Here is a 25,478-nt window from a genome sequence, read left to right on the forward strand (position 1 = left end):
ATATGTATTAAATCACCATTACATGTTTATATGTATTAAATCACCATTACATGTGTATATGTATTAAATTACATGTGTATATGTATTAAATCGCCATTACATGTGTATATGTATTAAATCACATGTGTATATGTATTAAATCACCATTACATGTGTATATGTATTAAATCACATGTGTATATGTATTAAATCACACGTGCATATGTATTAAATCACCATTACATGTGTATATGTAATAAATCACCATTACATGTGTATATGTATTAAATCACATGTGTATATGTATTAAATCACGTGCATATGTATTAAATCACCATTACATGTGTATATGTATTAAATCACCATTACATGTGTGTATGTATTAAATCACATGTGTATATGTATTAAATCACCATTACATGTGTATATGTATTAAATCACATGTGTATATGTATTAAATCACCATTACATGTGTATATATATTAAATCACATGTGTATATGTATTAAATCACCATTACATGTGTATATGTATTAAATCACAATTACATGTGTATATGTATTAAATCACCATTACATGTGTATTTGTAATAAATCACATGTGTGTATGTAATAAATCACCATTACATGTGCATATGTAATAAATCACATGTGTATATGTAATAAATCACTATTACATGTGTATATGTATTAAATCATCATTACATGTGTATATGTATTAAATCACATGTGTATATGTATTAAATCACCATTACATGTGTATATGTAATAAATCACATGTGTATATGTATTAAATCACCATTACATGTGTATATGTATTAAATCACCATTACATGTGTATATGTATTAAATCACATGTGTATATGTATTAAATCACCATTACATGTGTATATGTATTAAATCACAATTACATGTGTATATGTATTAAATCACCATTACATGTGTATTTGTAATAAATCACATGTGTGTATGTAATAAATCACCATTACATGTGTATATGTAATAAATCACATGTGTATATGTAATAAATCACCATTACATGTGTATATGTATTAAATCATCATTACATGTGTATATGTATTAAATCACATGTGTATATGTATTAAATCACCATTACATGTGTATATGTAATAAATCACATGTGTATATGTATTAAATCACCATTACATGTGTATATGTATTAAATCACCATTACATGTGTATATGTATTAAATCATCATTACATGTGTATATGTATTAAATCACATGTGTATATGTAATAAATCACCATTACATGTGTATATGTATTAAATCATCATTACATGTGTATATGTATTAAATCACATGTGTATATGTATTAAATCACCATTACATGTGTATATGTAATAAATCACATGTGTATATGTATTAAATCACATGTGTATATGTATTAAATCGCATAATGGAGGCAGTTTAACAGGACTTGTTTTATTCTACTTTTACCATTGCGAGAGTCTGATGTGGTTTGGCTTTTTTATTTATACATTCCATTCCAGGAAACCCTAGGGGGGCTGAAAGCATCCCCGCGTCTGCAGCGGCAGCGACGTGCACGTCTATCTGGGTCTGTTCGTGAGAAAAGATCTGGGTTTTTCAATAAGGCCTTGATTCCCAAATCACCTCCCGAACGAGGCTGCGTTTTAATTCGACCTCGTCATAAGCTAATAAAGAGCGAACGAGACGTTGTAGGCCATTGTGTGTGTGATGTTAAGCTTTATTGGCGGCGTTGAGCAAAGCGTCGCACAAGGCCGTCTTTGATGAGGGAATTAGCGGCCTATTCTGTCCCTATTATTCATAGCGCGGTGGAACATGTAAGTACCAGGAAGGGTGTCAAAAGGAGAGCCGGTCCTATTGCAGAGTGTCCCCCTTGTTCGGCCTGAAAGGTCCGCTATGAGATGATAAACCGCTTAATACAGCCAGCTAATTGGATGAGAGCGAAGGAGAGCGGAGGGAATTAAGGGGAAAAGAACCAGTGCCAAAGGGCTCCTATTCACTCCTTTTATTCCCCTCCATCTCATCTCTCTCCCACACTCCTCTCATCAGCTGTTCACTCCTTTTATTCCCCTCCATCTCATCTCTCTCCCAGACTCCTCTCATCAGCTGTTCACTCCTTTTATTCCCCTCCATCTCATCTCTCTCCCAGACTCCTCTCATCAGCTGTTCACTCCTTTTATTCCCCTCCATCTCATCTCTCTCCCAGACTCCTCTCATCAGCTGTTCACTCCTTTTATTCCCCTCCATCTCATCTCTCTCCCAGACTCCTCTCATCAGCTGTTCACTCCTTTTATTCCCCTCCATCTCATCTCTCTCCCAGACTCCTCTCATCAGCTGTTCACTCCTTTTATTCCCCTCCATCTCATCTCTCTCCCAGACTCCTCTCATCAGCTGTTCACTCCTTTTATTCCCCTCCATCTCATCTCTCTCCCAGACTCCTCTCATCAGCTGTTCACTCCTTTTATTCACCTCCATCTCATCTCTCTCCCAGACTCCTCTCATCAGCTGTTCACTCCTTTTATTCCCCTCCATCTCATCTCTCTCCCAGACTCCTCTCATCAGCTGTTCACTCCTTTTATTCACCTCCATCTCATCTCTCTCCCAGACTCCTCTCATCAGCTGTTCACTCCTTTTATTCACCTCCATCTCATCTCTCTCCCAGACTCCCCTCATCAGCTGTTCACTCCTTTTATTCACCTCCATCTCATCTCTCTCCCAGACTCCTCTCATCAGCTGTTCACTCCTTTTATTCACCTCCATCTCATCTCTCTCCCAGACTCCCCTCATCAGCTCTTCACTCCTTTTATTCCCCTCCATCTCATCTCTCTCCCAAACTCCTCTCATCAGCCTGCGTCGCTAGTCCGAGGGGGAGGCGAGGTGGCTTCATCAAAGGGGCTTTAAGAGAGCCTTTCCCGGGGACGGGGTGAGGAGTGAGACGGGTGAGGAGAGGACTGATTGGAGCTATTCTCTCGGAAAGGCTCGCTGGGAGATGGGGGTCCTGGAGAAGCGGAAATCAGCGGTCAAATCAGTCCTGCAGGGAGAGCAGGGATGGAGATGATGAAAATGGGTGGGTCATTGTGGAAAGCAATTTTAGACATCTAATAGGCAACCTTTATAAGAAGATTGTGGTCGTGCCCATAGTCTCTTTTTTCTATTTGAAAATGTAATTTGATTGTATTCAGACACTATTCATAGACCTATCTTAAAAGAGAATTTTCATTATTCGATTTAAAGACCTAGCCTTTGGCCAATTCAAAGTCGTTTGAATCTCAGAGCCTATAGCCTATGCCCTATGTCCAATCTGCAGGCCATCAGGCTATGCCAAGGCTACAGACTATTGTGCGCGCACCCAACAACAAGTGAGAATTCATAGGACCTTGAAGGCGCGCGCCCGCGGCTACGACAACTCATTTCAGTCTTGTCACTCTGAAAAGAAAGTGAAAGCCTCGAGCGCAGCGGGTCACCCGCCTCCTGCGAAGCCCCAGGCATTCCCCAGATATTAGGGGCAAATTGGTTTGCCATTCATTAGTAATGTGCACAATAAGATTAAAGCGTCCCGGACAATCTCATATAACATCCTATTTCAGGAGAATTTTCAAAACACTCAGAGTTCACGTAGAAGGGGAGGGTTTTGGACACACAGGAGAAAATGTGTTTCTTCGTTTATTTCAGTCTTTCTTTTGCATAATGCCCCTTTGAACGCAGAGAACGAGTGTGAGGTTGTCATGCGTGCTTGGCAAGTGAGACGACGCGTAATGCGGGCTCGAGGCGGGTACCAAAGGGTGTCCTTAGCGCGCTGTATGGGAATATTAAGTGTCGAATTAGGACTGATCCAGCTGGAGAAAGTTGAGATCATTTCTCTCTCTCCCTTTCTCTCTCGCTCTCTCTTTCCCTCTCTAGCTCTCTCTCTCTCCCCCTCACTCGCACTCTCCCTCCCTCTCTCTTTCTCTTTCCCTCTCTCCCCCTCTCCCTCTCTCACTCCCACTCCCCCCCTCTCCCTCTCTCCCTCCCTCCCTCTCCCTCCCTCCCTCTCTCTCTCTCTCTCTCTCTCTCTCTCCCACACACACCATCTCCATATTTGATTGCTTTATTATTCCCGCTCATGTGATCTGATGTCATTCTGTCTCGGATTAGCAGGTGTAGAGCGAGACTATAAAAGAGGACTAAATTAATCCGAGAGGTAATTTCACGCGCTTTGGTCCGATACCATGGACGGGTAAAACGGTTGAGAATTATTTCGGTGAAAGGAAGCGCATTGATGGTCCCTAATAGAACCCTTTATAGGGATTTGGGGAATTAAGTCGTGGATAGAGGGATGGATGGAAGCAGGGAGCGGGGGGGGGGGGAGACTTTAGAGCAAGTCTTTATGATTAAGTGATTTGTTACTTCATTAATGACAAAGGGACTCGCTTCCATCGACATGGCATTACAGATGTTAACACCAATTTAGCGCCTTTAAAAGCTTTTAAAGCGCGTTTTGTAAAGAGGGTCCCGGATAAAGTGGGCGATCTAATTGAAAACCCATCGCCTTTGTCGCCCGTTTCACATGTGGGGATTCTGCTCATGAATATATGGGTCTGTATTTTGTCAACTCGGCTGGAGAGACCAGACGCACACAGCGACCTTGAATTCTGTCTGTCATTACTGCAGCTAATCTATTTTCTCTTTCAGTTGGCCTGTCCAGTGTGGCCAGCCACCATACAAATTAGTCCGGTAGCGCTATTCTCCCGTTCTCAGTTCCTCACACTCACAACTTCATTATTTTATCCTCTGGTGAGCCTCTCTTTTTTAAATTCATTTGGAAAACAATTAAGATGCATTTTGGACCTAATTCCAAACGACTTTTGAAATGTCACATGAATGTTAAACAATATGAACATTCGTGAATTACTTATAATAAAGGTTAATTCGATAGGAAATGCTAGTGGGTCAGAATCTAAAAATGAAATGTTATAAAAATTGCAATTCCACGTTACATTGTCATTAAAACTGCATTAGAATCACTCTTTATGGTATAACTGTACAATTCATAGGCAAACAGAATGGAATCATACACTTATTTTGATTTGAAGCAGTCATAAGCCTAGGTCTATCTATATAATTTCTAAGCAATTTTTTTAAGCAAGACTTAAAACATCAGTTTCATTATAACAATTTTATTAATAGTTCTATAATTCTATTTCACATGTTTAAAATTCCTGGCTTCTGTCAGTTCTATAATGGATTGAAATAATAATCTAAGCAATATTTAATTTCACCACTCATTTATTAAATTATGTTTTTTTTCTATTTATTTTTAAACCAGGAAATGTACAATCACTTTAACAATAATAAAAAATCCTGCCCTGTGGGGAACATTTTTACATGACACCCTGCACTCAATCTGTTGGGGAACAGTTTCGACATGAATTGTAATGTAAAAACCTATGATAGCTCATAACCATGGGGGAAGTCTCAGGGCCACATCTCAATCCATACAACGTAACACCGAGTGCAACTTCTCACGCATGGTCTCTTTTCAAATATGCAAGGCTATGTTTTTTGAAAATTATAATTTTTTTGTTAGTTTTCCCCCTAATTTTTTACAATAATATTTACACCAGTTTACTTTCTCACTTCAGCCATAAGAGTCACCGGACAGAATCAAAAATGTATGTAATTTGTCCTTAAATTAAAACTCAATTTGCTGAAAGCCTGAAAATGATATTTTGTTTACTCCAAAAGGATCAATCATGTGCTGCTTAGTGAGGAAGTGAAAATGAAGACAGGAGAAGAAACGTGATGCAGGTTAGATTGAGCCAGTAGGTTCAGGTTGGGTTGCAGGGTAGGACAGGAAGGTCTGTGGACAGGTTGCTTTGGCTTGGATGGAGACCTCAGACTCTGCTTTGGCACTGGGTTCACGTGGTCCACTGAATCAACTGGTTTTAGTTCTGGTTCTTGCTCTCTCTCTGGACTCGAGAAAGTGTGTGTGTGTGTGTGTCCAAGCAGCAGGTGTCATGGAGTTGACCCCCCCCTGAGTTCGTAGTTTTTAATCTGTCACAAAAAAAGTGGACTTAGTGAAACAGGAAGCATGAGCTAGAGAAGGGGTTAAAACAATATGGAAGTTCGTTGGTGTGTGTGTGTGTGTGTGTGTGTGTGTGTGTGTGTGTGTGTGTGTGTGTGTGTGTGTGTGTGTGTGTGTGTGTCAGAGGGATTCTTGATGAAATGGATCTATAGCTAAGGATTAAGTTCAATCAGGAGACCTGGAGAGGTGATGATAATGATGCTCTCTCACACTCACACACACACACACACACACACACACACACACACACACACACACACACACACACACACACACACACACACACACACACACACACACACACACACACACACACACACACACACACACACACACGCACACACGCACACACACACAAACAAAAAAAACACACACACACACACACACATACACATACATAAACAGCGCTCCGGTTTGCCAGTGCTCTTTGAATTTGGTTGTGCTTTTTGTTTGGGGCTAAGAGGTGTGGGGTAGGGGAGGGGTGGGGGAGGGGGAGGGACAGTCAGAAGATCAGAGTTCATGGTGTCAGAGGTTAGGTTTGGATCCACCCACCACTCCAGAGGTATGAGAGGTAAGAGGGGGACAGGTGAGGGACAAAAGTCCAGGAGAAAGAGAAAGGGTTGGGATAACAGCTGTTCAGCACACCTCCTTCCCTGGAGCTCCGCTGGGCAGGATGTGGATCTGGGTGATCTGAGCAGAGTGCTCTTTAGCCTTCATCCTTAGAGCTGCAATACTGGAGGCCCTGCGGTCTGCTGCAGCCGAGGAGGAGGGCGATGGGGAGGAGGAAGGGTCAGAGAGGACCGGGGGAGGGATGGAGGGAGTCTTGATGGACAGGCCAGGCTGGCGGAGGAGTGCGGCAGCAGTGGAAGCACTGGTCAGAGGGCCCATACTGGAGAAGAGCCTGAGAGAGAGAGCAAGAGAGAGAGAGTGAGGGGGGATGAGAGAGGAGAGACTGTTAGACCAGATTGTGATCACCAGCATTTTCACACCAGTGCAAATAAACAAAAAAAGGCGATAAGGCGAGGAAGCGCCTTAAACTATTGAGATTCTCGTGTTTGGAGTGTGTGTCTGTTTTGGCACTTCAGGTACCAGCTTGTGTATCAACATCACACTCAGCTAATTACTGTCAACACTGACAAGGCAGAGTGATAATGTTTCTGATGCCATGTACACACACACACACACACAGTCTCATGAGCAACGTTAAGGGCTGTAAACTAGCACACTTCCATCTTACTGAAACCAACAAAGGTAGACGTCGGAGGAGCCTGCTCTGTCAAATCAAATCAAAGTTTATTGGTCTTGTACACAGATTTGCAGATGTTATCACAGGTGCAGGGAAATGCTCGTGTTTCTAGCTCCAACAGTGTAGTAATACCTAGCAATACAAAACAATACACACATAATGAAAAAAGTAAAACATTTACAAAATTAAGAAATATCAGAACGAGCTATATCAGAGTCCGGAATATATACTGTATATATACAGTACCAGTCAAAAGTCTGGACACACCTACTCATTCAATGGATTTTCTTTATTTTTACTATTTTCTACATTGTAGAATAATAGTGAAGACATCAAAACTATGAAATAACACATACGGAATCATGTAGTAACCGAAAAATTGTGAAACAAATCAAAATATATTTTATATTTGAGATTCTTCAAAGTAGCCACCCTTTGCCTTGATGACAGCTTTGCACACTCTTGACATTCTTTCAACCAGCTTCACCTGGAATGCTTTTCCAACGGTCTTGAAGGAGTTCCCACATATGCTGAGCACTTGTTGGCTGCTTTTCCTTCACTCTGCGGTCCAACTCATCCCAAACCATCTCAATTGAGTTGAGGTCGGGTGATTGTGGAGGCCAGGTCATCTGATGCAGCACTCCATCACTCTCCTTGGTCAAATAGTCCTTACACAGCCTGGAGGTGTTTTGGGTCATTGTCCTGTTGAAAAACAAATGATAGTCCCACTAAGTGCAAACCAGATGGGATGACGTATCGCTGCAGAAGGCTGTGATAACCATGCTGGTTAAGTGGGCCTTAAATTCTAAATAAATGGATGGTGTATCAATACAGGCATCCTTCCTAACTCAGTTGCCGGAGAGGAAGGAAACCACTTAGGGATTTCACCATGAGGCCAATGGTGAATTTAAAACATTTACAGAGTTTAATGGCTGTGATAGGAGAAAACTGTGTAGTTACTCCACAATACTAACCTAACTGACAGAGTGAAAAGAAGGAAGCCTGTACAGATAAAAATATTTCAAAACATGCATCCTGTTTGCAACAAGGCACGAAAGTAATACTGCAAAAAATGTGGCAAAGCAATTCACTTTTCGTCCTGAATACAAAGTATTATGTTTGGGGCAAATCCAATGCAACACATTACTGAGTACCACTTCAAGCATAGTGGTGACTGCATCATGTTACGGGTTTGCTTGTAATCGTTAAAGACTTTTTCAGGATAAAAAGAAACAGAATGGAGCTAAGCACAGGCAAAAACCTAGAGGAAAACCTGGTTTAGTCTTCTTTCCACCATACACTGTGAGATAAATTCACCTTTCAGCAGGGCAATAACCTAAAACACTAAGCCAAATCTACACTGGAGTTGCTTACCAAAAAGGCAGTGAATGTTCCTGAGTGGCCGAGTTACAGTTTTGACTCAAATCTACTTGTAAATCTATGGCAAGACCTGAAAATGGTTGTCTAGCAATGATCATCAACCAATTTGACAGAATTGTAAGAATTTTGAAAAGAATAAGGGGCAAATGTTGCACAATCCGGGTGGGGAAAGCTTTTAGAGATTTACCCAGAAAGACTCACAGCTGCAATCACTGCCAAAGATGCTTCTACCAAGTATCGGGTGTGAATATTTATGTAAATGAGATTTTTCTGTATTTAAGCTTCCATACATTTGCAAACATTTTTAAAAACATGTTTTCACTTTGTCATTATGGGGTATTGGGTGTAGATGGGTGAGAATTTAATTGTTTTAATCAATTTTGAATTCAAGCTATAACAACAAAATATCAAGGAGTATGAATACTTTCTTGAAGGCACGGTACATATGAAGTGGGTAAAACAGTATGTAAACATTATTAAAGTGACCAGTGTTCAATGACTCTATGTACACAGGGCAGCAGTCTCTAAGGTGCAGGGTAGAGTAGCTGGCTAGTAACAGTGACTAAGGTTCAGGTCAGGGTACTGGGTGGAGGCTAGTAACAGTGACTAAGGTTCAGGACAGGGTACTGGGTGGAGGCTAGTAACACTGACTAAGGTTCAGGTCAGGGTACTGGGTGGAGGCTAGTAACAGTGACTAAGGTTCAGGACAGGGTACTGGGTGGAGGCTAGTAACAGTGACTAAGGTTCAGGTCAGGGTACTGGGTGGAGGCTAGTAACAGTGACTAAGGTTCAGGACAGGGTACCGGGTGGAGGCTAGTAACAGTGACTAAGGTTCAGGGCAGGGTACTGGGTGGAGGCTAGTAACAGTGACTAAGGTTCAGGACAGGGTACTGGGTGGAGGCTAGTAACAGTGACTAAGGTTCAGTGCAGGGTACTGGGTGGAGGCTAGTAACAGTGAATAAGGTTCAGGTCAGGGTACTGGGTGGAGGCTAGTAACAGTGACTAAGGTTCAGGACAGGGTACTGGGTGGAGGCTAGTAACAGTGACTAAGGTTCAGGTCAGGGTACTTTTTTTTTCTTGCGACTGTTTGACTTGGATTTGCATTTTTAATTGGTTGCAAGGTTACCAATGACATTTTTTACCTGGTGACATTCGTTTCACTTTTTTCTTCACATTTATTCCTATCATAATTTATTCAAACAGTGATGTGCAATTGACCAAAAATGAACAAACTTTCTGAAGAGGAAACAACCTATTTGAGCTATATGTCTTTATGTAGCCGTTAGCGCCACTAATGCTAATGATGATGTTGATGATAATGATGATGCTAATGATAATGCTAATGATGATGCTAATGATAATGATGACGCTCTTGTCCATAGAGAAATAAATAAAGTCAATAAAAATAGACTACTACATCAGAATGATTTGGTGACAGAGGATAAACTTTAGATTGTTTTAAGTCGCATTGCCTACAGTCAGAAGGGCCCGCAATTTGGACAGTGCGCGTGTCAAATACCACATATATAATTGTTGAGTTGCGACTGTCAGCCCCATCCACGTCGATGCTCCCTCTGCTGTCTCCTGTAGTCCACGATCAGCTCCTTTATATTGTTGACACTGAGAGGTTATTTTCCTGGCACCACTCCGCCAGCGCTTTCACATCCTCCGTGAAGGCTGTCTCGTCGTTGTTGGTAATCAGGCCTACCACTGTTCTGTCAACAGCAAACTTAATGATTGAGTTGGTGACGTGTGGGGGTGAGCACGGACCCTTGTTGGGCACCTGTGTTGAGGATCAGCAATGGCGGACGTGTTGTTGCCTAACTTCACCATCTGGGATTGGAACATCAGGAAGTCAAGGACCAAGGTGCACAGGGCGGGGATAAGACCCAGGGCCCTGAGCTTAGTGATGAGCTTGGATGGCACTCTGGTGTTGAAGGCTGAGCTGTAGTCGATGAAAAGTGTTCTTACACAGGTAGACAGTCCTTGTGAGCAGCGGGGGGCCACGTCAGTGGCTCAATGTTATTTTCCTCAAAGTGGAATAGTAAGGATGATTATGGATGCTGACGGTCACTAGTGTGAAGTGATGTTATAGAAGACAGTACAGGTGTGAGGTGATGTTATAGGTAGAAGACAGTAGAGGTGTGAGGTGGTGTTATAGAGGACAGTACAGTTGTGAGGTGGTATAATAGGTAGAGGACAGTACAGGTGTGAGGTGGTATTATAGCTAGTGGACAGTACAGTTGTGAGGTGGTATAATAGGTAGAGGACTGTACAGGTGTGAGGTGGTATTATAGGTAGAGGACAGTACAGGTGTGGGTGATATTATAGGTAGAGGACAGTACAGGTGTGAGGTGGTATTATAGGTAGAGGACAGTACAGGTGTGAGGTGGTGTTATAGAGGACAACACAGGTGTGAGGTGGTGTTATAGAGGACAGTACAGATGTGAGGTGGGATTATAGGTAGAGGACAGTACAGATGTGAGGTGGTATAATAGGTAGAGGACAGTAAAGGTGTGAGGTGGTGTTATAGAGGACAGTACAGGTGTGAGGTGGTATTATAGGTAGAGGACAGTACAGGTGAGAGGTGGTATTATAGGTAGTGGACAGTACAGGTGTGAGGTGGTATTATAGGTAGAGGACTGTACAGGTGTGAGGTGGTATTATAGGTAGAGGACAGTACAGGTGTGAGGTGGTATTATAGGTAGAGGACAGTACAGGTGTGAGGTGGTATTATAGGTAGAGGACAGTACAGGTGTGAGGTGGTATTATAGGTAGAGGACAGTACAGATGTGAGGTGGTATTATAGGTAGAGGACAGTACAGGTGTGAGGTGGTGTTATAGGCAGAGGACAGTACAGGTGTGAGGTGGTATTATAGGTAGAGGACAGTACAGGTGTGAGGTGGTATTATAGGTAGAGGACAGTACAGGTGTGAGGTGGTATTATAGGTAGAGGACAGTACAGGTGTGAGGTGGTATTATAGGTAAAGGACAGTACAGGTGTGAGGTGGTATTATAGGTAGAGGACAGTACAGGTGTGAGGTGGTATTATAGGTAGAGGACAGTACAGGTGTGAGGTGGTATTATAGGTAGAGAACAGTACAGGTGTGAGGTGGTATTATAGGTAGAGGACAGTACAGGTGTGAGGTGGTATTATAGGTAGAGGACAGTACAGATGTGAGGTGGTATTATAGGTAGTGGACAGTACAGGTGTGAGGTGGTATTATAGGTAGAGGACAGTACAGGTGTGAGGTGGTATTATAGGTAGAGGACAGTACAGTTGTGAGGTGGTATTATAGGTAGAAGACAGTACAGGTGTGAGGTGGTATTATAGGTAGAGGACAGTACAGGTGTGAGGTGGTATTATAGGTAGAGGACAGTACAGGTGTGAGGTGATGTTATAGAGGACAATACAGGTGTGAGGTGGTATTATAGGTAGAGGACAGTACAGTTGTGAGGTGGTATTATAGGTAGAGGACAGTACAGGTGTGAGGTGGTATTATAGGTAGAGGACAGTACAGGTGTGAGGTGGTATTATAGGTAGAGGACAGTACAGGTGTGAGGTGGTATTATAGGTAGAGGACAGTACAGGTGTGAGGTGATGTTATAGAGGACAATACAGGTGTGAGGTGGTATTATAGGTAGAGGACAGTACGGATGTGAGGTGGTATTATAGGTAGAGGACAGTACAGGTGTGAGGTGGTATTATAGGTAGTGGACAGTACAGGTGTGAGGTGGTATTATAGGTAGAGGACAGTACAGGTGTGAGGTGGTATTATAGGTAGTGGACAGTACAGGTGTGAGGTGGTATTATAGGTAGATGACAGTACAGTTGTGAGGTGGTATTATAGGTAGAGGACTGTACAGGTGTGAGGTGGTATAATAGGTAGAGGACAGTACAGGTGTGAGGTGGTATTATAGGTAGAGGACAGTACAGGTGTGAGGTGGTATTATAGGTAGAGGACAGTACAGTTGTGAGGTGGTATTATAGGTAGAAGACAGTACAGGTGTGAGGTGGTATTATAGGTAGAGGACAGTACAGGTGTGAGGTGGTATTATAGGTAGAGGACAGTACAGGTGTGAGGTGATGTTATAGAGGACAATACAGGTGTGAGGTGGTATTATAGGTAGAGGACAGTACAGTTGTGAGGTGGTATTATAGGTAGAGGACAGTACAGGTGTGAGGTGGTATTATAGGTAGAGGACTGTACAGGTGTGAGGTGATGTTATAGAGGACAATACAGGTGTGAGGTGGTATTATAGGTAGAGGACAGTACGGATGTGAGGTGGTATTATAGGTAGAGGACAGTACAGGTGTGAGGTGGTGTTATAGGTAGAGGACAGTACAGGTGTGAGGTGGTATTATAGGTAGAGGACAGTACAGGTGTGAGGTGGTATTATAGGTAGAGGACAGTACAGGTGTGAGGTGGTATTATAGGTAGTGGACAGTACAGGTGTGAGGTGGTATTATAGGTAGAGGACAGTACAGGTGTGAGGTGGTATTATAGGTAGTGGACAGTACAGGTGTGAGGTGGTATTATAGGTAGATGACAGTACAGTTGTGAGGTGGTATTATAGGTAGAGGACTGTACAGGTGTGAGGTGGTATTATAGGTAGAGGACAGTACAGGTGTGAGGTGGTGTTGTAGAGGACAGTACAGGTGTGAGGTGGTATTATAGGTAGAGGACAGTACAGGTGTGAGGTGGTGTTATAGAGGACAGTACAGGATTTAGGTGATATTATAGGTAGAGGACAGTACAGGTGTGAGGTGGTGTTATAGAGGACAGTACAGGTGTGAGGTGGTATTATAGGTAGAGGACAGTACAGGTGAGAGGTGGTATTATAGGTAGTGGACAGTACAGGTGTGAGGTGGTATTATAGGTAGAGGACTGTACAGGTGTGAGGTGGTATTATAGGTAGAGGACAGTACAGGTGTGAGGTGGTATTATAGGTAGAGGACAGTACAGGTGTGAGGTGGTATTATAGGTAGAGGACAGTACAGGTGTGAGGTGGTATTATAGGTAGAGGACAGTACAGGTGTGAGGTGGTATTATAGGTAGAGGACAGTACAGGTGTGAGGTGGTATTATAGGTAAAGGACAGTACAGGTGTGAGGTGGTATTATAGGTAGAGGACAGTACAGGTGTGAGGTGGTATTATAGGTAGAGGACAGTACAGGTGTGAGGTGGTATTATAGGTAGAGAACAGTACAGGTGTGAGGTGGTATTATAGGTAGAGGACAGTACAGGTGTGAGGTGGTATTACAGGTAGAGGACAGTACAGATGTGAGGTGGTATTATAGGTAGTGGACAGTACAGGTGTGAGGTGGTATTATAGGTAGAGGACAGTACAGGTGTGAGGTGGTATTATAGGTAGAGGACAGTACAGTTGTGAGGTGGTATTATAGGTAGAGGACAGTACAGGTGTGAGGTGGTATTATAGGTAGAGGACTGTACAGGTGTGAGGTGATGTTATAGAGGACAATACAGGTGTGAGGTGGTATTATAGGTAGAGGACAGTGCAGGTGTGAGGTGGTATTATAGGTAGAGGACAGTACAGTTGTGAGGTGGTATTATAGGTAGAAGACAGTACAGGTGTGAGGTGGTATTATAGGTAGAGGACAGTACAGGTGTGAGGTGGTATTATAGGTAGAGGACAGTACAGGTGTGAGGTGGTATTATAGGTAGAGGACTGTACAGGTGTGAGGTGGTATTATAGGTAGAGGACAGTACAGGTGTGAGGTGGTATTATAGGTAGTGGACAGTACAGGTGTGAGGTGGTATTATAGGTAGAGGACAGTACAGGTGTGAGGTGGTATTATAGGTAGTGGACAGTACAGGTGTGAGGTGGTATTATAGGTAGATGACAGTACAGTTGTGAGGTGGTATTATAGGTAGAGGACAGTACAGGTGTGAGGTGGTATTATAGGTAGAGGACAGTACAGATGTGAGGTGGTATTATAGGTAGTGGACAGTACAGGTGTGAGGTGGTATTATAGGTAGAGGACAGTACAGGTGTGAGGTGGTGTTATAGAGGACAGTACAGGATTTAGGTGATATTATAGGTAGAGGACAGTACAGGTGTGAGGTGGTGTTATAGAGGACAGTACAGGTGTGAGGTGGTATTATAGGTAGAGGACAGTACAGGTGAGAGGTGGTATTATAGGTAGTGGACAGTACAGGTGTGAGGTGGTATTATAGGTAGAGGACTGTACAGGTGTGAGGTGGTATTATAGGTAGAGGACAGTACAGGTGTGAGGTGGTATTATAGGTAGAGGACAGTACAGGTGTGAGGTGGTATTATAGGTAGAGAACAGTACAGGTGTGAGGTGGTATTATAGGTAGAGGACAGTACAGGTGTGAGGTGGTATTATAGGTAGAGGACAGTACAGATGTGAGGTGGTATTATAGGTAGTGGACAGTACAGGTGTGAGGTGGTATTATAGGTAGAGGACAGTACAGGTGTGAGGTGGTATTATAGGTAGAGGACAGTACAGTTGTGAGGTGGTATTATAGGTAGAAGACAGTACAGGTGTGAGGTGGTATTATAGGTAGAGGACAGTACAGGTGTGAGGTGGTATTATAGGTAGAGGACAGTACAGGTGTGAGGTGATGTTATAGAGGACAATACAGGTGTGAGGTGGTATTATAGGTAGAGGACAGTACAGTTGTGAGGTGGTATTATAGGTAGAGGACAGTACAGGTGTGAGGTGGTATTATAGGTAGAGGACTGTACAGGTGTGAGGTGATGTTATAGAGGACAATACAGGTGTGAGGTGGTATTATAGGTAGAGGACAGTGCAGGTGTGAGGTGGTATTATAGGTAGAGGACAGTACAGTTGTGAGGTGGTATTATAGGTAGAAGACAGTACAGGTGTGAGGTGGTATTATAGGTAGAGGACAGTACGGATGTGATGTGGTATTATAGGTAGAGGACAGTACAGGTGTGAGGTGGTGTTATAGGTAGAGGACAGTACAGGTGTGAGGTGGTATTATAGGTAGAGGACAGTACAGGTGTGAGGTGGTATTATAGGTAGAGGACAGTACAGGTGTGAGGTGGTATTATAGGTAGAGGACAGTACAGGTGTGAGGTGGTATTATAGGTAGTGGACAGTACAGGTGTGAGGTGGTATTATAGGTAGAGGACAGTACAGGTGTGAGGTGGTATTATAGGTAGTGGACAGTACAGGTGTGAGGTGGTATTATAGGTAGATGACAGTACAGTTGTGAGGTGGTATTATAGGTAGAGGACAGTACAGGTGTGAGGTGGTATTATAGGTAGAGGACAGTACAGATGTGAGGTGGTATTATAGGTAGTGGACAGTACAGGTGTGAGGTGGTATTATAGGTAGAGGACAGTACAGGTGTGAGGTGGTGTTATAGAGGACAGTACAGCATTTAGGTGATATTATAGGTAGAGGACAGTACAGGTGTGAGGTGGTGTTATAGAGGACAGTACAGGTGTGAGGTGGTATTATAGGTAGAGGACTGTACAGGTGAGAGGTGGTATTATAGGTAGTGGACAGTACAGGTGTGAGGTGGTATTATAGGTAGAGGACTGTACAGGTGTGAGTTGGTATTATAGGTAGAGGACAGTACAGGTGTGAGGTGGTATTATAGGTAGAGGACAGTACAGGTGTGAGGTGGTATTATAGGTAGAGGACAGTACAGGTGTGAGTTGGTATTATAGGTAGAGGACAGTACAGGTGTGAGGTGGTATTATAGGTAGAGGACAGTACAGGTGTGAGGTGGTATTATAGGTAAAGGACAGTACAGGTGTGAGGTGGTATTATAGGTAGAGGACAGTACAGGTGTGAGGTGGTATTATAGGTAGAGGACAGTAAAGGTGTGAGGTGGTATTATAGGTAGTGGACAGTACAGGTGTGAGGTGGTATTATAGGTAGAGGACAGTACAGGTGTGAGGTGGTATTATAGGTAGTGGACAGTACAGGTGTGAGGTGGTATTATAGGTAGAGGACAGTACAGGTGTGAGGTGGTATTATAGGTAGTGGACAGTACAGGTGTGAGGTGGTATTATAGGTAGATGACAGTACAGTTGTGAGGTGGTATTATAGGTAGAGGACAGTACAGGTGTGAGGTGGTATTATAGGTAGAGGACAGTACAGATGTGAGGTGGTATTATAGGTAGTGGACAGTACAGGTGTGAGGTGGTATTATAGGTAGAGGACAGTACAGGTGTGAGGTGGTGTTATAGAGGACAGTACAGGATTTAGGTGATATTATAGGTAGAGGACAGTACAGGTGTGAGGTGGTGTTATAGAGGACAGTACAGGTGTGAGGTGGTGTTATAGAGGACATTACAGGTGTGAGGTGGTGTTATAGAGGACAGTACAGGTGTGAGGTGGTATTATAGGTAGAGGACAGTACAGGTGTGAGGTGGTATTATAGGTAGAGGACTGTAAAGGTGTTAGGTGGTGTTATAGAGGACAATACAGGTGTGAGGTGGTGTTATAGAGGACATTACAGGTGTGAGGTGGTGTTATAGAGGACAGTACAGGTGTGAGGTGGTATTATAGGTAGAGGACAGTACAGGTGTTAGGTGGTATTATAGGTAGAGGAATGTACAGGTGTTAGGTGGTGTTATAGAGGACAATACAGGTGTGAGGTGGTATTATAGGTAGAGGACAGTACAGATGTGAGGTGGGATTATAGGTAGAGGACAGTACAGATGTGAGGTGGTATTATAGGTAGAGGACAGTAAAGGTGTGAGGTGGTGTTATAGAGGACAGTACAGGTGTGAGGTGGTATTATAGGTAGAAGACAGTACAGATGTGAGGTGGTATTATAGGTAGAGGACAGTACAGGTGTGAGGTGGTATTATAGGTAGTGAAAAGTACAGGTGTGAGGTGGTATTATAGGTAGAGGACAGTACAGGTGTGAGGTGGTATTATAGGTAGTGGACAGTACAGGTGTGAGGTGGTATTATAGGTAGAGGACAGTACAGGTGTGAGGTGGTATTATAGGTAGAGGACAGTACAGTTGTGAGGTGGTATTATAGGTAGAGGACTGTACAGGTGTGAGGTGATGTTATAGAGGACAATACAGGTGTGAGGTGGGATTATAGGTAGATGACAGTACAGTTGTGAGGTGGTATTATAGGTAGAGGAATGTACAGGTGTGAGGTGGTGTTATAGGTAGAGGACAGTACAGGTGTGAGGTGGTATTATAGGTAGAGGACAGTACAGGTGTGAGGTGGTATTATAGGTAGAGGACAGTACAGGTGTGAGGTGGTATTATAGGTAGTGGACAGTACAGGTGTGAGGTGGTATTATAGGTAGAGGACAGTAAAGGTGTGAGGTGGTGTTGCAGAGGACAGTACAGGTGTGAGGTGGTATTATAGGTAGAGGACAGTACAGTTGTGAGGTGGTATTATAGGTAGAGGACAGTACAGATGTGAGGTGGTATTATAGGTAGAGGACAGTACAGGTGTGAGGTGTTGTTATAGGTAGAGGACAGTACAGGTGTGAGGTGGTGTTGTAGAGGACAGTACAGGTGTGAGGTGGTATTATAGGTAGAGGACAGTACAGGTGTGAGGTGGTGTTATAGAGGACAGTACAGGATTTAGGTGATATTATAGGTAGAGGACAGTACAGGTGTGAGGTGGTGTTATAGAGGACAGTACAGGTGTGAGGTGGTGTTATAGAGGACATTACAGGTGTGAGGTGGTGTTATAGAGGACAGTACTGGTGTGAGGTGGTATTATAGGTAGAGGACAGTACAGGTGTGAGGTGGTATTATAGGTAGAGGACTGTACAGGTGTTAGGTGGTGTTATAGAGGACAATACAGGTGTGAGGTGGTATTATAGGTAGAGGACAGTACAGGTGTGAGGTGGTATTATAAGTAGGGGACAGTACAGGTGTGAGGTGGTATTATAGGTAGAAGACAGTACAGGTGTGAGGTGGGTTTATAGGTAGAGGACAGTACAGGTGTGAGGTGGTATTATAGGTAGAGGACAGTACAGTTGTGAGGTGGTATTATAGGTAGAGGACAGTACAGGTGTGAGGTGGTATTATAGGTAGAGGACAGTACAGGTGTGAGGTGGTATTATAGGTAGAAGACAGTACAGGTGTGAGGTGGGTTTATAGGTAGAGGACAGTACAGGTGTGAGGTGGTATTATAGGTAGAGGACAGTAAAGGTGTGAGGTGGTGTTATAGATAGAGGACAGTACAGGTGTGAGGTGGTATTATAGGTAGTGGACAGTACAGATGTGAGGTGGTGTTATAGGTAGAGGACAATACAGATGTGAGGTGGTATTATAGGTAGAGGACAGTACAGGTGTGAAGTGGTATTATAGGTAGAGGACAGTACATATGTGAGATGGTATTATAGGTAGAGGACAGTACAGATGTGAGGTGGTATTATAGGCAGAGGACAGTACAGGTGTGAGGTGGTATTATAGGTAGAGGACAGTAAAGGTGTGAGGTGGTATTATAGGTAGAGGACAGTACAGGTGTGAGGTGGTGTTGTAGAGGACAGTACAGGTGTGAGGTGGTGTTGTAGAGGACAGTACAGGTGTGAGGTGGTATTATAGGTAGAGGACAGTACAGGTGTGAGGTGGTGTTATAGAGGACAGTACAGGATTTAGGTTATATTATAGGTAGAGGACAGTACAGGTGTGAGGTGGTGTTATAGAGGACATTACAGGTGTGAGGTGGTGTTATAGAGGACAGTACAGGTGTGAGGTGGTATTATAGGTAGAGGACAGTACAGGTGTGAGGTGGTATTATAGGTAGAGGACTGTACAGGTGTTAGGTGGTGTTATAGAGGACAATACAGGTGTGAGGTGGTATTATAGGTAGAGGACAGTACAGGTGTGAGGTGGTGTTATAGATAGAGGACAGTACAGGTGTGAGGTGGTATTATAGGTAGTGGACAGTACAGATGTGAGGTGGTGTTATAGGTAGAGGACAATACAGATGTGAGGTGGTATTATAGGTAGAGGACAGTACAGGTGTGAAGTGGTATTATAGGTAGAGGACAGTACATATGTGAGATGGTATTATAGGTAGAGGACAGTACAGATGTGAGGTGGTATTATAGGCAGAGGACAGTACAGGTGTGAGGTGGTATTATAGGTAGAGGACAGTAAAGGTGTGAGGTGGTATTATAGGTAGAGGACAGTACAGGTGTGAGGTGGTGTTGTAGAGGACAGTACAGGTGTGAGGTGGTGTTGTAGAGGACAGTACAGGTGTGAGGTGGTATTATAGGTAGAGGACAGTACAGGTGTGAGGTGGTGTTATAGAGGACAGTACAGGATTTAGGTTATATTATAGGTAGAGGACAGTACAGGTGTGAGGTGGTGTTATAGAGGACATTACAGGTGTGAGGTGGTGTTATAGAGGACAGTACAGGTGTGAGGTGGTATTATAGGTAGAGGACAGTACAGGTGTGAGGTGGTATTATAGGTAGAGGACTGTACAGGTGTTAGGTGGTGTTATAGAGGACAATACAGGTGTGAGGTGGTATTATAGGTAGAGGACAGTACAGGTGTGAGGTGGTGTTATAGATAGAGGACAGTACAGATGTGAGGTGGTATTATAGGTAGAGGACAGTACAGGTGTGAGGTGGTGTTATAGAGGACATTACAGGGGTGAGGTGGTGTTATAGAGGACAATACAGGTGTGAGATGGTATTATAGATAGAGGACAGTACAGGTGTGAGGTGGTATTATAGGTAGTGGACAGTACAGATGTGAGGTGGTATTATAGGTAGAGGACAGTACAGATGTGAGGTGGTATTATAGGTAGAGGACAGTACAGGTGTGAGGTGGTGTTATAGAGGACATTACAGGGGTGAGGTGGTGTTATAGAGGACAATACAGGTGTGAGATGGTATTATAGATAGAGGACAGTACAGGTGTGAGGTGGTATTATAGGTAGAGGACTGTACAGGTGTTAGGTGGTGTTATAGAGGACAATACAGGTGTGAGGTGGTATTATAGGTAGTGGACAGTACAGATGTGAGGTGGTGTTATAGGTAGAGGACAGTACAGATGTGAGGTGGTATTATAGGTAGAGGACAGTACAGGTGTGAGGTGGTATTATAGGTAGAGGACAGTACAGATGTGAGGTGGTATTATAGGTAGAGGACAGTACAGGTGTGAGGTGGTGTTATAGAGGACATTACAGGGGTGAGGTGGTGTTATAGAGGACAATACAGGTGTGAGATGGTATTATAGATAGAGGACAGTACAGGTGTGAGGTGGTATTATAGGTAGTGGACAGTACAGATGTGAGGTGGTGTTATAGGTAGAGGACAGTACAGATGTGAGGTGGTATTATAGGTAGAGGACAGTACAGGTGTGAGGTGGTATTATAGGTAGAGGACAGTACAGATGTGAGGTGGTATTATAGGTAGAGGACAGTACAGATGTGAGGTGGTATTATAGGTAGAGGACAGTACAGGTGTGAGGTGGTGTTATAGAGGACATTACAGGGGTGAGGTGGTGTTATAGAGGACAATACAGGTGTGAGGTGGTATTATAGCTAGAGGACAGTACAGATGTGAGGTGGTATTATAGGTAGAGGACAGTACAGGTGTGAGGTGGTGTTGTAGAGGACAGTACAGGTGTGAGGTGGTGTTGTAGAGGACAGTACAGGTGTGAGGTGGTATTATAGGTAGAGGACAGTACAGGTGTGAGGTGGTGTTATAGAGGACAGTACAGGATTTAGGTTATATTATAGGTAGAGGACAGTACAGGTGTGAGGTGGTGTTATAGAGGACATTACAGGTGTGAGGTGGTGTTATAGAGGACAGTACAGGTGTGAGGTGGTATTATAGGTAGAGGACAGTACAGGTGTGAGGTGGTATTATAGGTAGAGGACTGTACAGGTGTTAGGTGGTGTTATAGAGGACAATACAGGTGTGAGGTGGTATTATAGGTAGAGGACAGTACAGGTGTGAGGTGGTATTATAGGTAGTGGACAGTACAGATGTGAGGTGGTGTTATAGGTAGAGGACAGTACAGATGTGAGGTGGTATTATAGGTAGAGGACAGTACAGGTGTGAGGTGGTATTATAGGTAGAGGACAGTACAGGTGTGAGGTGGTATTATAGGTAGAGGACAGTACAGGTGTGAGGTGGTGTTATAGAGGACATTACAGGGGTGAGGTGGTGTTATAGAGGACAATACAGGTGTGAGATGGTATTATAGATAGAGGACAGTACAGGTGTGAGGTGGTATTATAGGTAGAGGACAGTACAGGTGTGAGGTGGTATTATAGGTAGAGGACAGTACAGATGTGAGGTGGTATTATAGGTAGAGGACAGTACAGATGTGAGGTGGTATTATAGGTAGAGGACAGTACAGATGTGAGGTGGTATTATAGGTAGAGGACAGTACAGGTGTGAGGTGGTGTTATAGAGGACATTACAGGGGTGAGGTGGTGTTATAGAGGACAATACAGGTGTGAGATGGTATTATAGATAGAGGACAGTACAGGTGTGAGGTGGTATTATAGGTAGTGGACAGTACAGATGTGAGGTGGTGTTATAGGTAGAGGACAGTACAGATGTGAGGTGGTATTATAGGTAGAGGACAGTACAGGTGTGAGGTGGTATTATAGGTAGAGGACAGTACAGATGTGAGGTGGTATTATAGGTAGAGGACAGTACAGATGTGAGGTGGTATTATAGGTAGAGGACAGTACAGGTGTGAGGTGGTGTTATAGAGGACATTACAGGGGTGAGGTGGTGTTATAGAGGACAATACAGGTGTGAGGTGGTATTATAGCTAGAGGACAGTACAGATGTGAGGTGGTATTATAGGTAGAGGACAGTACAGGTGTGAGGTGGTGTTATAGGTAGAGGACAGTAAAGGTGTGAGGTGGTGTTATAGAGGACAGTAGAAGTGAGAGGTGGTGTTGTAGAGGACAGTACAGGTGTGAGGTGGTATTATAGAGGACAGTGCAAGTGTGAGGTGATATTATAGGTAGAGGACAGTACAGGTGTGAGGTGGTATTATAGGTAGAGGACAGTACAGGTGTGAGGTGGTATTATAGGTAGAGGACAGTACAGGTGTGAGGTGGTATTATAGGTAGAGGACTGTACAGGTGTGAGGTGATGTTATAGAGGACAATACAGGTGTGAGGTGGGATTATAGGTAGATGACAGTACAGTTGTGAGGTGGTATTATAGGTAGAGGACTGTACAGGTGTGAGGTGGTGTTATAGGTAGAGGACAGTACAGGTGTGAGGTGGTATTATAGGTAGAGGACAGTACAGGTGTGAGGTGGTATTATAGGTAGAGGACAGTACAGGTGTGAGGTGGTATTATAGGTAGTGGACAGTACAGGTGTGAGGTGGTATTATAGGTAGAGGACAGTAAAGGTGTGAGGTGGTGTTGCAGAGGACAGTACAGGTGTGAGGTGGTATTATAGGTAGAGGACAGTACAGTTGTGAGGTGGTATTATAGGTAGAGGACAGTACAGATGTGAGGTGGTATTATAGGTAGAGGACAGTACAGGTGTGAGGTGTTGTTATAGGTAGAGGACAGTACAGGTGTGAGGTGGTGTTGTAGAGGACAGTACAGGTGTGAGGTGGTATTATAGGTAGAGGACAGTACAGGTGTGAGGTGGTGTTATAGAGGACAGTACAGTTGTGAGGTGGTGTTATAGAGGACATTACAGGTGTGAGGTGGTGTTATAGAGGACAGTACTGGTGTGAGGTGGTATTATAGGTAGAGGACAGTACAGGTGTGAGGTGGTATTATAGGTAGAGGACTGTACAGGTGTTAGGTGGTGTTATAGAGGACAATACAGGTGTGAGGTGGTATTATAGGTAGAGGACAGTACAGTTGTGAGGTGGTATTATAGGTAGAAGACAGTACAGTTGTGAGGTGGTATTATAGGTAGAGGACAGTACAGGTGTGAGGTGGTATTATAGGTAGAGGACAGTACAGGTGTGAGGTGGTATTATAGGTATAAGACAGTACAGGTGTGAGGTGGGTTTATAGGTAGAGGACAGTACAGGTGTGAGGTGGTATTATAGGTAGAGGACAGTACAGGTGTGAGGTGGTGTTATAGATAGAGGACAGTACAGGTGTGAGGTGGTATTATAGGTAGTGGACAGTACAGATGTGAGGTGGTGTTATAGGTAGAGGACAATACAGATGTGAGGTGGTATTATAGGTAGAGGACAGTACAGGTGTGAGGTGGTATTATAGGTAGAGGACAGTACATATGTGAGATGGTATTATAGGTAGAGGACAGTACAGATATGAGGTGGTATTATAGGCAGAGGACAGTACAGGTGTGAGGTGTTATTATAGGTAGAGGACAGTAAAGGTGTGAGGTGGTATTATAGGTAGAGGACAGTACAGGTGTGAGGTGGTGTTGTAGAGGACAGTACAGGTGTGAGGTGGTGTTGTAGAGGACAGTACAGGTGTGAGGTGGTATTATAGGTAGAGGACAGTACAGGTGTGAGGTGGTGTCGTAGAGGACAGTACAGGATTTAGGTTATATTATAGGTAGAGGACAGTACAGGTGTGAGGTGGTGTTATAGAGGACATTACAGGTGTGAGGTGGTGTTATAGAGGACAGTACAGGTGTGAGGTGGTATTATAGGTAGAGGACAGTACAGGTGTGAGGTGGTATTATAGGTAGAGGACTGTACAGGTGTTAGGTGGTGTTATAGAGGACAATACAGGTGTGAGGTGGTATTATAGGTAGAGGACAGTACAGGTGTGAGGTGGTGTTATAGATAGAGGACAGTACAGGTGTGAGGTGGTATTATAGGTAGAGGACAGTACAGATGTGAGGTGGTGTTATAGATAGAGGACAGTACAGATGTGAGGTGGTATTATAGGTAGAGGACAGTACAGATGTGAGGTGGTGTTATAGGTAGAGGACAGTACAGATGTGAGGTGGTATTATAGTTAGAGGACAGTACAGGTGTGAGGTGGTATTATAGGTAGAGGACAGTACAGGTGTGAGGTGGTATTATAGGTAGAGGACAGTACAGGTGTGAGGTGGTATTATAGGTAGAGGACAGTACAGATGTGAGGTGGTATTATAGGTAGAGGACAGTACAGATGTGAGGTGGTATTATAGGTAGAGGACAGTACAGGTGTGAGGTGGTGTTATAGAGGACATTACAGGGGTGAGGTGGTGTTATAGAGGACAATACAGGTGTGAGGTGGTATTATAGCTAGAGGACAGTACAGATGTGAGGTGGTATTATAGGTAGAGGACAGTACAGGTGTGAGGTGGTGTTATAGGTAGAGGACAGTAAAGGTGTGAGGTGGTGTTATAGAGGACAGTAGAAGTGAGAGGTGGTGTTGTAGAGGACAGTACAGGTGTGAGGTGGTATTATAGAGGACAGTACAAGTGTGAGGTGATATTATAGGTAGAGGACAGTACAGGTGTGAGGTGGTATTATAGGTAGAGGACAGTACAGGTGTGAGGTGGTATTATAGGTAGAGGACAGTACAGGTGAGAGGTGGTATTATAGGTAGAGGACTGTACAGGTGTGAGGTGATGTTATAGAGGACAATACAGGTGTGAGGTGGGATTATAGGTAGATGACAGTACAGTTGTGAGGTGGTATTACAGGTAGAGGACTGTACAGGTGTGAGGTGGTGTTATAGGTAGAGGACAGTACAGGTGTGAGGTGGTATTATAGGTAGAGGACAGTACAGGTGTGAGGTGGTATTATAGGTAGAGGACAGTACAGGTGTGAGGTGGTATTATAGGTAGTGGACAGTACAGGTGTGAGGTGGTATTATAGGTAGAGGACAGTAAAGGTGTGAGGTGGTGTTGCAGAGGACAGTACAGGTGTGAGGTG

General features: G+C 43.6%; 1 protein-coding gene across 2 annotated transcripts in view; it reads right to left on the bottom strand.

The window, feature by feature from the left end:
* Positions 1-5,151: 5,151 nt before the first annotated feature.
* LOC106590582 (aristaless-related homeobox protein) overlaps positions 5,152-25,478 on the bottom strand; it is a 47,798-nt gene continuing 27,471 nt past the window's right edge. Inside the window, exons 5-6 of one of the 2 annotated variants that reach the window (XM_045710983.2) lie at positions 6,696-6,951; positions 5,152-6,019 (exon numbers count right to left, since the gene is read on the bottom strand). In XM_045710983.2, the coding sequence (XP_045566939.1) occupies positions 5,981-6,019; positions 6,696-6,951 (295 nt within the window). In that variant the 3' untranslated portion in view covers positions 5,152-5,980. Of the gene's footprint in view, positions 6,020-6,695; positions 6,952-7,754; positions 7,999-25,478 lie in introns of those variants that run through there. The other variant, XM_082970799.1, reaches the window with a different exon arrangement.

The sequence above is a fragment of the Salmo salar genome, chromosome 29 (genome assembly GCF_965601325.2).
Source record: "Salmo salar chromosome 29, fSalSal1, whole genome shotgun sequence".
Classification (NCBI taxonomy): Eukaryota; Metazoa; Chordata; class Actinopteri; order Salmoniformes; family Salmonidae; genus Salmo; species Salmo salar.